The 12,903-nt window shown below is 36.8% G+C and overlaps 1 protein-coding gene across 1 annotated transcript in view; it reads left to right on the top strand.

The window, feature by feature from the left end:
- LOC121426947 (unconventional myosin-Id-like) overlaps window positions 1-12,903 on the top strand; it is a 77,242-nt gene that overhangs the window by 18,517 nt on the left and 45,822 nt on the right. Inside the window, 2 exon segments of the mRNA XM_041623366.1 lie at window positions 4,191-4,284; window positions 6,638-6,803. Coding sequence (XP_041479300.1) covers window positions 4,191-4,284; window positions 6,638-6,803 — 260 coding nt within the window.

The following is a 12,903-nucleotide window of genomic DNA, read 5'->3' on the forward strand; positions in this document are numbered from 1 at the left end:
CCTCTTCGCAAGTGAAATATTTTGGTCACTTGAAAAGGTATCGTATTACCGAACGTGTGTTTTCTATGGGAAAAGTTGGGAAAACAACAAAGTCACTGATGAGCTATTTTGACCATATTTTATTGTTTTGAGGATATAAAGACTTCGAAATTGTGTTTTTGATAATTTTTCATCATTTTTCTATTTAAGTTCCCTTTGGAAGGAAGTTGCAAAGGTTTGAGCGTATTTGATTATTTTCTGACGCATATGATGCGCGCGTTCGGTAATACAAGGCCGGTCGGTAATACAATACTTGTGTTTTACTGGCCAAGGTACATGTAGTGTCCTGTTTTACTGTAGAAAACTAACATTACATGTATGTATTGCTTTAAGCATTTTCTAAATGAATAGTAAGAAGTTTAAAACTCAGAGATGCATGTGGGATACAAAATTTGCCCAAAATATAGCTGAAGAAAATGATAATCTACTTCATAAGATGCTCATGTTTTTGGATTGGGGAAGGGAGGACTCTGTGCACTTTAGCAACTCAGTGCATGGGCTATAGCCTATGCACAAATCTATCAAGTGTCTTGTGGAAAGTTAAAATAATACTTGACTGCAATATTGTCTGCTTGTTTTACAATTCAATATGAGAGTGCACTGTTTTACATCTGAATTTGTGAATGATAATAATAATAATGATAAAATGATATAAATAATTTTTCATAATACCTGAAATCAATTTTTGTTTCTCAATTTTTATGAAACTGTATCCCACAATTTGTTATAACATCCTAAAAATAAACAGTGAAAAAAAGAAAAAAAAATTCTGGATGTGTGCAAAGAACTTCAAACTTATTTAATTTACCATCCTGATGAATTTATTTCGCGAAAAAGCTATCGTGTTTTGGTTGTGATTTTCAGTGTCCTTGAAGTTGCAAGAATGTCGGAGCGTTCAAAAAATGCAATTAGATGCAAAAATTGGCGTGACTCCCTTGATGCTCAAGATCGAAAAGAAAAAGACAGAAATAGAAAACGTCAAGAAAGACAAAAACTTAAACAAAACAAGGTAAAATATGAGTCTGCTCTTCTGAAAGACAAGTGTCGTAAGAGAATGAAAGCAAGAAATGCTTCCTTGTCTTCTATCTCAACTATTCATCAGTCTGCAACTTCTGATCCCACTTCTAACTCGTCTGCTTCCACTGCCATCCATGCTCCTAATACAGCTAATACATCCTCTACATTCTCTGCTTCTACTCCTGAGCCAGCATGCACCACCAAACCATCTACCCCACCATCTAAATCCAGTCCATTCAGCACGAAGCACTCAGCACTAATTTCTGATATTAAAGCTGTCAAACTTGAGTGAAAGTTTGCACCACTTTCTGTGAGGTCTTATGCAATCATTTTCTTTTGAATTGCATTGTTATTCAACAAGACGGTTTATTGTTCATTGTTTACCAAAAATAATATTGCGATTTGAAAGTCTCATAATTCATGAAATTAGAAAAAAATTGGGGTGATACGATATGCTGTAATTCTGGTAATTTCATTACTGAGAAATAATGAATCGTACAAAAATTGTACTGAACAGCTAAGTGCATTTTGACTGTGTGCTATAATCATGTCGGACGGAACCTAGCATGTCGGACGGAATTTCATCAATGTTCCTATGGTAACAAAGTTATAAATAGATGTCAGATCTTTTTAACTATGAAAAACATTAGTACCCATGATGACCTTTCTACAAAAGGCAAGGAATTAATGATTTGGGCAAATTGCTAAAAAAGTAACATTTTCATTCCGTCCGACATGATTGGTTCCGTCCGACATGATGTGTTTTTGAATAGTTCCTGTTGCCATGACAACAATCCTTGAATAAAGATTTTTTTGAGAATTTAATGTTTGGTTGTTCTTCTGTTTATTTGACTGTGAATTGCTCACTTATCACTTAAACTTTCGATAGAATAATAACTTGAATAAGAAAAGTCAAGGGTCCTCATTTCTATCGATTCCGTCCGACATGGTCAGTTTTTGCCCTTTTACAGACAAATTTTGAAAAGATACTTGGGAAGTTACTTATACATGATGAAAGTCATGTAAGCTCTCCATGTCCCTGTACAGAAGTCTAAAGAAAACTACCTCTCACAAAAATGACAGCTTCTTTTGCTATCAAATTCCGTCCGACATGATTACGACAATTTTGAAACAGGCCCATGTACTGTATTCAATCCCTATATGAATAGAAATGAGATGAACTGTTGAACCAAATTTGCTTTTGACAAAGGCAAAAATGATATTAAGCAAAGTAGAAATGGGATGATCCAGGCAATAACTACATGTACATGTAAGGGCCTTTTCACAAGTGAATCTTGAATCATCATTGTAATAATTTCAATTTGTCTCTGGAATCATCGGACCTTTCACACGCTCACTTGAAAACTGTGATTTGAATTCAAATTCCCGAGCGAAGGCAGTAGTGTCCTTGGTGACATGTTTAATCAAAGCACTGTACAGCAAATATACAAACTACAATGAGGGTTACACTTCGTAATTCCAAAGGTTCTTTATTCCGAAGGTTCGTAATTCCGAAACACGTAAATTGCCTATACCTCGATGTTCGTTAATCTGAAAACATAAAAGGGTTCGTTAATCCGAACATTTGTGGCATTATTCCGAAGGTTAGATAATCTGAAAACGAAATAAGATTTGATGTTCCGAAGGTTAGTTAATCCGAAAACGAAATAAGGTTCGTTCTGAAGGTTCGTTAGTCCGAAAACGCAACAAGGTTCGTTAATCATTTCGTTTTCAGACTAACGATCCTTCAGAATTACGAACCTCATTTCGTTTTTGGATTAATGAACCTTCGGAATTACGAACCTTAGTTTGTTTTGGACTATAAACGAACCTTCAGAATTACGAACCTCATTTCGTTTTCGGACTAACGAACCTTCGGAATTACGAACCTTCGGAAATACGAACCTTCGGAAATACGAACCTTCGGAATAACAAAGCTTCGGAATTATGAATGTATGCGACAATGAGTGCATGACATGGAAGTGCTTGAAAAGAGACATACCAGATGTTTTGGAGGTCAAGCCTTTCACACGCAAAATTTGTACCGTAATTTTGAGTGAAACTTTGAATTCACCTTCGGAGTAGAATTTGTGATTGTGATAATAAAGCGTTCGTAATTGTAGTTTGGTTTCACACGTGCTAAAAATTCATCATTATCCTTATTTTTCACTGGAATCATTATTCATATTATGATTTTACTGTGTGAAAGGGCGGTAAGAGACCTAGAGAGCTGTATAAATTGAAATCCAAAATAAGAAATTGTACTGAAGGTTCAACTGAGAGCAGTATTAAAAAAGAATAGATGTAAACAAGTCAAACCCAACCGTCCCAATTAGATCAAATGGATTCATGAAAATCCAATTCAAAATCTTTAATGATTAAAGATTTAGAATTGGATTTTCTTTCAAACCTCCAGACCTTGATGGATTTTAATAATTCGTCGCACGCACCACGAACCATCCTCTCTGCACACTTCGATGCGTAAGTTAGTTTGGCAGAAAACACATTTAAAGAAAAGCTTTTAAAAAACCAGCAATAAGTGCACCTACAAGGAAAGTAAATTATTTACCGGTGTCTTTGTTCGATAGTTCAGATTCCAAACTTTCATCCCGTATCTTTATATTTTCTTGAAGTGAATTATTTATGCTACAGTGGGCATCGTAACAGAGCGGACGGTTCATGGTGAAATCGCGAGGCGCGATATCTATTCCATGAACCGCCCTATCTGTTATGATGCCCACTGTGGCGTAAATAATTAACTTCAAGAAAATATAAAGATACGGGATGAAACTTTGGAACCTTAACTTTTGAACGAAGACACCAGTAAATAATTTGCTCTCCTTGTAGGTGCACTTATTGCTGCTTTTAAAAAAGCTTTTCTTTAAATGCATTTTCTGCAAAACCAACTTTCGCATCGAAGTGCGCAGAGAGGACGGTTCGTGATGCGTGACAAATTTATCAGGTATAGATGGTGGACCAACTACATGTAGTAGGCCCATGAAATAGACAATTTGGGATAAGGCAAAGTTGCAATTTACTTCAGAAATTATAGTAGCGAAACATTGGTAGAGACTAGAGAGTAGGTATGTTTTTTCAGTAGTTATTTTTGTTTATTCCTTTCTTATCCAATACAGGTGAGAGTGGCTCAGGGAAGACAGAAGCCTCAAAGATCATCATGAGATACATTGCAGCAGTCACAAATGTGAGTCAACAAGCAGAGGTAGAGAGGTAGGTGTGTTCTATTTACTTTTAACATTCTTAAAGATAAATTCCAGTTGTGGTAACGATCTAAAAATGACTTTTTACAGAATCCAATATAATGACCACCCAAGTGTCTGTTTACATACTGTATATGAATAAAAAATATGTGCCGAAGGATTCTGGACGAAATTGTGTAATTGCTGAGAAATAGGCAAAATAGGTGCGGATTCGGGCACTTCTGTCAGGCCTTTATTCCAGCAATATAATATACACTGTCCCACATGGGCCTATCTGTGTTGGCGATCTTCAGTGTGATTGTTTTTCAGCTTAGATTTTATGATTTCACAAAGTACAGTTTATGTAAAGGCCACCGCACACCTTACGACCCGACCAGTCGCCGACTGGCTTGCGACTGGGTGAGGGGAGATGTGACGTCACAGCTCTGGTCAGCTTGAGCGTCGCAGACCGGTCAGAGACAAGTCGCAAGGAAAATCGGAAGGATTTGACATGTCGAATCCTTATGACTAGATCACAAGCTCAATCCAACCTCCAGCCAATCAGACAGCAGAGTTGCATAACGCGTATTATGATAAACAACATGCATACGCATTAGTAAGCGCAATTTCTCAGATGCTATGCCAAAAAATCGCATGCGGGAGTCGCAGATCGGATCGCAAGGTGTGCGGTGTCGAGGCTTATGACTGCCTTGCGATTCATCTCACCTCACTCAGTCGCAAGCCAGTTGCCGACCAGTGGGGCCGTAAGTTGTGCGGTGGCCTTAACTGTACCAGATCTAGATCGACGATGATATAGTAATACTTAACCTTGGTTTTACAGACTTTCTCACGAAATCAGTATTTTACTGCGACTACAGTGTACTGTAATTTAGCTTTAAAGTACATTCACAGTCACTTTTCTGGATAAATCCTCCCAGAATCGATTCAGTGGGAACCAGTCCAGAGAAACTGTGAACGGCCATTTGTAGATCACTTCAGAACCTCATGAAATGTACTCATTGTCAACAAAGAATGGAAATCCTTACTAGTACAGTATGTTTTCAGCATGCAATGTTCATGTACATTTACTGTACATGTATAAATATCAGAGATATTTCAATTATTGTTTATATCAAAACTATGAAGCCGCAAGTTTACAAGTGGTTTAGAAAAGTTCAAAGTATAATTTGGTTTAGTGGAACTTTTTTTTCATGGAATTGAAACCTCCTCAAGAGGAAATTTCTAAAACAAACACCTCTGAAAGTTTTAATATTGTGCAGGACGTTCCTTGAATATGGTTGTGAGGTAGTTTTTACTCTTGCTGTTTATTACAAGTATTTAATAGACAATTTGAAGCTGAAATATTTCCCTCTTCAAGTATACTGGTATTTCATTTCCAATTATTCCTATACATTGTCTTGTTTTAATATATTTAACATACATGTATACTCTAAGCCCTTTAGTGTTCTTCTGTACATCGAAACATTATTATTTTTGCAGCTTCACAGTTATACATTGTATTATATGCTGAATAGGCCCCGAATTGTTTCCACCTATATAGGTAGAGATACCAGTCTTTTGATAGGTCATTGTTAGCCTCTTGTCAATGCCCTGTCGGCTGCTTTTCGAGCGAGCATGGCGAAGCAAGGGAGAGAGCGAAGCAGAGCGCCACAAGACGGCCTCTTGACCTCTGAGCCGAATTTCACCGACTTTCTTTTGTTTTTAATTGTTTTCACCAATATACCAACCAAAAACTGAAAAATCATCCAATGAGAGCGCTGACTGCTATGATGTCATATTGAATATTCATTAGCTCATCTTGAATGGCAACCTGTGGATTCTTGCCGAAGAGTGACAACGAAATATCAAAGAGCATTGAATATGCCCAAGACGAAACTGCTTTTACATTTCATTGGTTTACTAGGTGGCCGGTAATATCATGACTCATGTATATTCATTAGGAAAACGTTCCTCATGAATATATAATTCAGTTCAGATGTCATGAGGCCCTGGCTTGCGCCAGTATTCTGATAGCAGGTTTAACTTAATCTCAGGATAGCGAAAATACATAAATCACGATTAAACAGTAGAGATATCATACTTCAGCTCACTTGGCTCTCAAATCATTCATCATGATTGTCTAGGAAGTATAAATAGATGATTGTCTTCACCATCGATGAATCAGGAAAGAGCACAGTAAACACAAGAAACATACAACTTAATAGAAATGTTGATACTTTTGGCTTCCCATACTTAAACTACAACTTTAAATCTGAGTTTAAGTTAAACCTGACTTCAGAATACGGGCCATTAAATCTTTAATAAAACAAGTCTATTTTATACATTAAGTTTTGTTTAATATTTTTTTTATCAAAACCTTGTAGAGTAAAAAACATCTTGATCCAATCCAATGCTCTCCTGGAAGCATTCGGGAATGCCAAGACAAACAGGAATGACAACTCCAGCCGCTTTGGCAAGTACATGGATATCAACTTTGACTTCAAAGGAGATCCTATTGGCGGACACATTAACAACTATCTTCTAGAAAAGGTAAATATCATGTTATGGGGAGTGGGGGGTTTCCCCTTTTTACATTATTAAAGTGGACACTATTTGATGCAGGCACTTTCTGTCATGATGAATCCCTCCCCAACTACAGTACAAAAAAGTTATGATGCAGTGGTTTTGAGGTTCAAGTCTTGAACAGTAAAATGTTAAGATTTTTATACAATACTTTTTTTTTCACTTTATGAACTTTAGTTGTTGTTAAACATTTTTACACAAGCATTTCAAAATCTTTTTAAAAAGTTGCAATTGTTTATATTTAGTCTTCAATAAATCAAGCATGGTTGTTTAAACTGTTAAAGGACTAAACAGCATTGTTTAATTTTTAAACAGCTAGTTTTAATGTTTCTCGGAAATTGACATTCAAGGATGGTCTCTTCAGGTGTCAATAGTCTTATCTGATTGATGCACAACTGTAAAATAATTGTTTACACATGGACGCACTAGAGCTTAATAATTAATAGGAAGGAAATAATTATGGTTATTAAGTATTTAATGCTGATGAGAGGAATGATGTGTATTTTTTCTCTTTACTGTACATATTGGCGATCTGAGGTAGCTATCTTATCTGAAGCTGAGGAATTTATAATATACATGTAGCAAATAGAGTCTACATTTATTTTCAGATCACCTGTAACCTAAAAACAATTCTTTGGTTACATTTCAACCGCTGAAATAATTGCTGGTATAAACTACAGATATAAAGGGCGTACAGTTTTCTAGGAATTATTAGCATGAGTGCACAAAAGAAGTTTAAATCATGCAGAGATAACAATGGTGTCAGAGTAATAGAAAGAAGTGAATGACACACATACTACTTTTTATAAAGTTAATGAATTTGTCCTCCTGGATTATATTATATTATGGGAAACTAACATTGTGCCAATTTTTAATACACAGTTATTTCAAAAATAAATTCTGAATAATGATATACATTTCAAAATGACTTTCATGAAACATTATGTCATAATATCTCTGTGTAAGTCCCTTTCTTAGCCCTTAATTCTATTAATAGGAAACCAATTTTGCGGCAAATGAAACCATATGTTCCACATCATCTAAAGGTGGTTTCAGACCGCCTCGAAGTTCGCCAGTTCCAGGTATTCTCTGATCGGGAAATTTACCCCGATCAGAAAATACCAGGTATTTTGGTAATGTGAAAGCAAACTACGCGTAATCTCCCCGAAAGAAAATACCGCTAAATAGTAGGTACTTGGCGAAATTATGAGAACTTTCGTGGGGATTTTTCCAAGGTCGCAGGTATTTTGGCGATGTGAAAGCAAATTACGGGAACTTTTATCCCCAGCGTGTCGTTGGGCGCGGCGGCGTGGGTGGCTGCTGGGCTAGAGATTTTGAATCTCCCGCCTTGCCTGCTTATCAGACCACACTGCGCATGCTCGTAACTTCGGGAACTTATCCCGAAGGATGTGTTTCGGGGCGGTGTGAATGCAGGAATAATTAACGAGTATTTTTTAGCCTTAAAAAGTTCTCGTAATTTAACGGGGATTCTTGTGATCGAGGCGGTTTAAAAATGCCTTAAATCACACCTGAAGGCTGAAGCAGGCTTCCAGCTCACTGTTCAAACAAATAAAAGACATATTTTGAGATATGACTAAATCCCCACCACTCACATCTTAAAAATGCTGAACTTTGAACCTTCAACGTGTAGTTAATAAATCAATGATAAAACAATACCACGTGAACTATGAAGAGACTGTGTAGCCTAGGTGATCTGATATTGGAGCATTGTCGTTAATCCATTGGATCCCTTGGTTGGAAAGTGATATATATCACAAGTGACAGATGGGGATAATTGGGATTTAAGTGCTAATAGCTGCCATTGATCTCGCAGAGTGAGTGTCAAATGACAACCAATTTAGGAGATAGACTGCCAAGTTCACATGGCGGACAGTCTAATATGCCTTTTCACACTGCACTTTTTGTCCTAAATTGGTGGGGCTAAGGGGGGGTCTTAGCCCCACCAATTTCCCGGGGTTGAGCTTAGCCCACTTCGTTTTCACACTACGTTTTAGCAAAGTGGGCTAGCACGGTAAATAGTACGGTACTATCTGGCCCTGCAAAAAAGCAGGGTTAGCCGGCTTATTATATAAGAGCTTCATGAGGTTCACCAAACTTCTACACAGAATTTTGAAATTTTGACCAGAACAATTTTTATGCTAATTTATGCGAAATTGATTTATGCCAATTTTGAAAAATTCACATAAAATGCTTCTTCTTCTTTATTTGTTGACCGAATTTGATTTTTTATTCTTCCATCTGGTAGAGCTTCATGAGGTTCACCAATCTTCTACACAGAATTTGGAAATTTTGATTAGAACAATTTTTATGCTAATTTATGCAAAATTAATTTATGCATATAATTTTTAAAAATTCACATAAAATGCTTGAACTTCTTTATATGTTGACCGATTTTTCATTTGTTGATCAATTTCAATTTTGTTTGCTTTATATAATACCTCAAGGTGGTGATACAAAATTTCAACATAGAATTTTGAAACTTATTAAATATGCTAATTTATTCATATATTTTCAAAACTCACAAAAATTACTTATTTATTTTTTGAATGACTTTGGTTATTTTTTGTTCCATCTGAGAGCTACATTAGGTTCACCAAGGTTCTACACAGAGTTAAGAAACTTTTACTAGATAATTATTAATACTTAATTCATATGAAATTTATTCATGGATCACAAAAAAATGTTTCTATGTAATGTCTTCATCAATTTCAATTCTATATCCTCAATTTATGTCACCAATATAATTCACTACAGTGTCAACTGGGCTGGAATTAGAATTGTGTTAAATTTTGTTGCGAGATGCTGGATGAGCTCCACATCATTGATGTGCTAGTTTTATAGATTTGACAATGAGGACCAACTTGACTGAATCATATACATGTAGTATTAAACAATGCTCATTCCACATGTTCAAGGAGGAATTAATTGTTGTTTCACTTGACAAGGAGGAGAAAAGTAGAATATTCCCTATTTCACATAATAAATACATGTACAAAAGAAATAGTGAGTGGATGACGTCATCAGTCTCCTCATTTGCATACCCACCAGGATGTTTGTGAAATTAAGTGAAACTTTAAAAATGTCATAACTTTCAATATTTTACATCCCATTTTAATGAAATTTTCAGCATTATGCTTGTCTGATTTTTCTTTGTTGATTCAAATCAACAATTTTATGAGATGGACTTGACCTTTGATATCACTTTGGTGATTACTGATTACAACAGAGGTTGGGAAGGGGTACCGCCCCTCAGGCAAACCTCCCTTCCAAAAATGAAGAGAGAGAGATGAAAGAGTGGGGGGATGGAAAGAAAAATATTGTTGTGTATGTATATTTATCTTAGTTTTACAAACTAGAAATGAATCATAAAGTGATTAATATTCAACAACACTTTTCTTTTCTCAAACTTGAGGTGAGATGTCAAATATGAATTTTGGGTGTGGTTCACGTCTGGTATGGGTATGCAGTTTCAGAGCAGACTGAATACAGACTGAGTCATCGTTTTGCTAATTGCTGCAATCTACATACTGTACATGATCAGTCTCTATGAGCTGATAATTGATCTTGATCTTTGGTCATTGTCATGTCTGTTTCCGTTCAAAGTCTGAACATAACAGCTTTGTTATATCATAAATTAGTGATAGAACATTGTCAATCAAAATGCCATTCTCTTCCAAAGTACGTACCAGGTGCATCATATACCCCTTCCATAAACCCAATTATGCGGCTAATAGCAGCATAATTTGGTTGTAAAATCGGAGGAGGACCAGAGTTATCCGCATTATTTTGATGCTGCTATTATCCGCATAATAGCAGCATCGGGACCAGATTTTGACTTTATGAACCCAATTTTCCAAATAGTGCGGATAATTGCCATGATGCGGTCACAAGGTCACCCTTTTCCAACACCACCGCATCGGAGGGGGCGTGTCCAGTTGTCATGACGATTATCTACCTTTTTTCAGGACGGGCGCCCGTAAAAATAGTGCGGATTATTTTCGGAGTTTGTCAACGCAATTTTTATTGAATTATCCGCATTACTCTTGGCGGCTAATTGGAGGATGGGTTGATGAAAAGGGTAATAGTTTCCATTATTAGGATCTGCAGGTTATTTTAGCATGAATGGAATCTCTGATGATGATAGCCTTGAACATGACTACTCTACAGTTCAATATTAAGTACATTAATGCTGTATGATGGGGGACCTAAAGCTATGCACTTTGTTCCCAAACGATAAAAACGATGCCAAGTTAAATATTTGAACAAATAATCTTTCATCAATTTGTTGTATAAAATATTTTAAAAATAAATTTTAAAGATTGGTTGAAAATCAAGTTGCGCATGATTTTTAGAGTTGCGATTGATCGCAACTCTTTCTGCAACGGGGCCCGTTGCAGAAAGAGTTGTAATCAATCGCAACTCTAAAAATCATGCGCAACTTGATTTTCAACCAATCAACAGCGAGCATTTGGGACTTGCGTTTGATTTTTTGACTTGCGTTTAAACGCAACTCTTTCTGCAACGGCCCCAAGAAGAAAATATCTCACTAATTCGAAAATCCCGCCGTATTTTCCGAACATGCACCTCTTGATTTTGCTGCCCGATTTAGAAGGGGCCCTAATATTACGCACTTGATTTTCATGCAAAGAAATAGTATTTCCTGAGGTCACACCTCATTTTCTAAAATATGTTCATATTATTATTATGTCATAATATGAAGGTACATGTACATGAATGTTAAGAAGGAAGCTTTGCCATCTTTTTGTTTTACTCTCAGTCTGTTCCCCTACAGATATTTCCAAGCTTGCGGGAAGTGTGCGACTAGCTTGCGCAAGATTGCGGCATGCTAGTAACTAGCATGCGGCTAGCTTAATAAGCGTGTAATATGCGTGCAGAGTAATAGTTAAGCGATCTTTTAGCGAGCAGGGACTGTTCGCTAGCATGCACTTGCTTATTAAGCGAGCGCCCTGCTAGTCGCATGCTAGTTACTAGCAAGCGGCACGCTTAAATTTCTGTAGGGGTTGCTCCATCCCTCCTTTGTCTTCTTCCTCAGTTTCCCCTCTTGCTGCTATTATTCCTTCTTTTCCCTTTCTCCTACTCCACACTTTTTTTCATTTTCTTACCCTCATTCCCCTCTTATTCAGCCCATTCTTCCAGCTTTCCCTCTTCCTCTTCACCACTGCTTCCACCCTTCGTCTTCCTCCCCTTGTCTTCCTTTGTTCCTCCTCTTTTCTCCAATGTCCCCCCACCTCCTAATTTCCATTTCTCCTTTTCAATGCCCCCCTTCCTCTTCTACCTACACCCTTTCCCCTCTCCCTCATCCCTCTTCTTCCCACTCCTCACCAACATTTAACCTCTTCATGTTCCTTTCCTTTCTCCTTTCATTCTTCTTTATCCCATTTTTCTTTCTATCCCGTCTTTCCACTTCCCCTCTTCCCCCTTCCCTCATTTCCCCTTTCTTCCTCTTCCTTGTTTCCTTGTCACCCCCTTCCCTCTTTTTCCCTTCCACACCGTCATCCACCCTTTTCCTTCCCTCCCTACAGTAAACTAGTACCTCTCTTGCCCCTACTTCTCCTCTTCCTAACTTTTCTTATTGATATCATCACACAGATTAATTTCTATCTTCACCAAGCCCTATATAAATTAAATCATCAAGTGAAAATACAATTATGTTTTTTTCTCTATGTATTATGTTTGATCCTCTCAATAAAAACAAAATACAAAAAAAATAAATCATCAAGTGATTGTGCTCTTTATGCTTTCTTTTCTCTCAAGGGGGATAATTTTTTGAACTAATCAGCAATTCACAGTGCCACTTGAACAGTGGCTGTCACATCGCAAAGTATTATTACCTTGTACAGCTTATTAACATTGTATTATTAAACTTGTCCCACCTTTGATTACATTGTTAAATGCAAACGTGCAGTTGCCATGACAATCACTAAGGCATATCCAGATCCAGTAAGTTGGGATGACTTAATTATGATACAAGCAAAATTCGAATTATATTTTGTTCCGTTTATTGGATGTATCAAGTGGTTGTTTT

The sequence above is a fragment of the Lytechinus variegatus genome, chromosome 13 (genome assembly GCF_018143015.1).
Source record: "Lytechinus variegatus isolate NC3 chromosome 13, Lvar_3.0, whole genome shotgun sequence".
Taxonomy (NCBI): Eukaryota; Metazoa; Echinodermata; class Echinoidea; order Temnopleuroida; family Toxopneustidae; genus Lytechinus; species Lytechinus variegatus.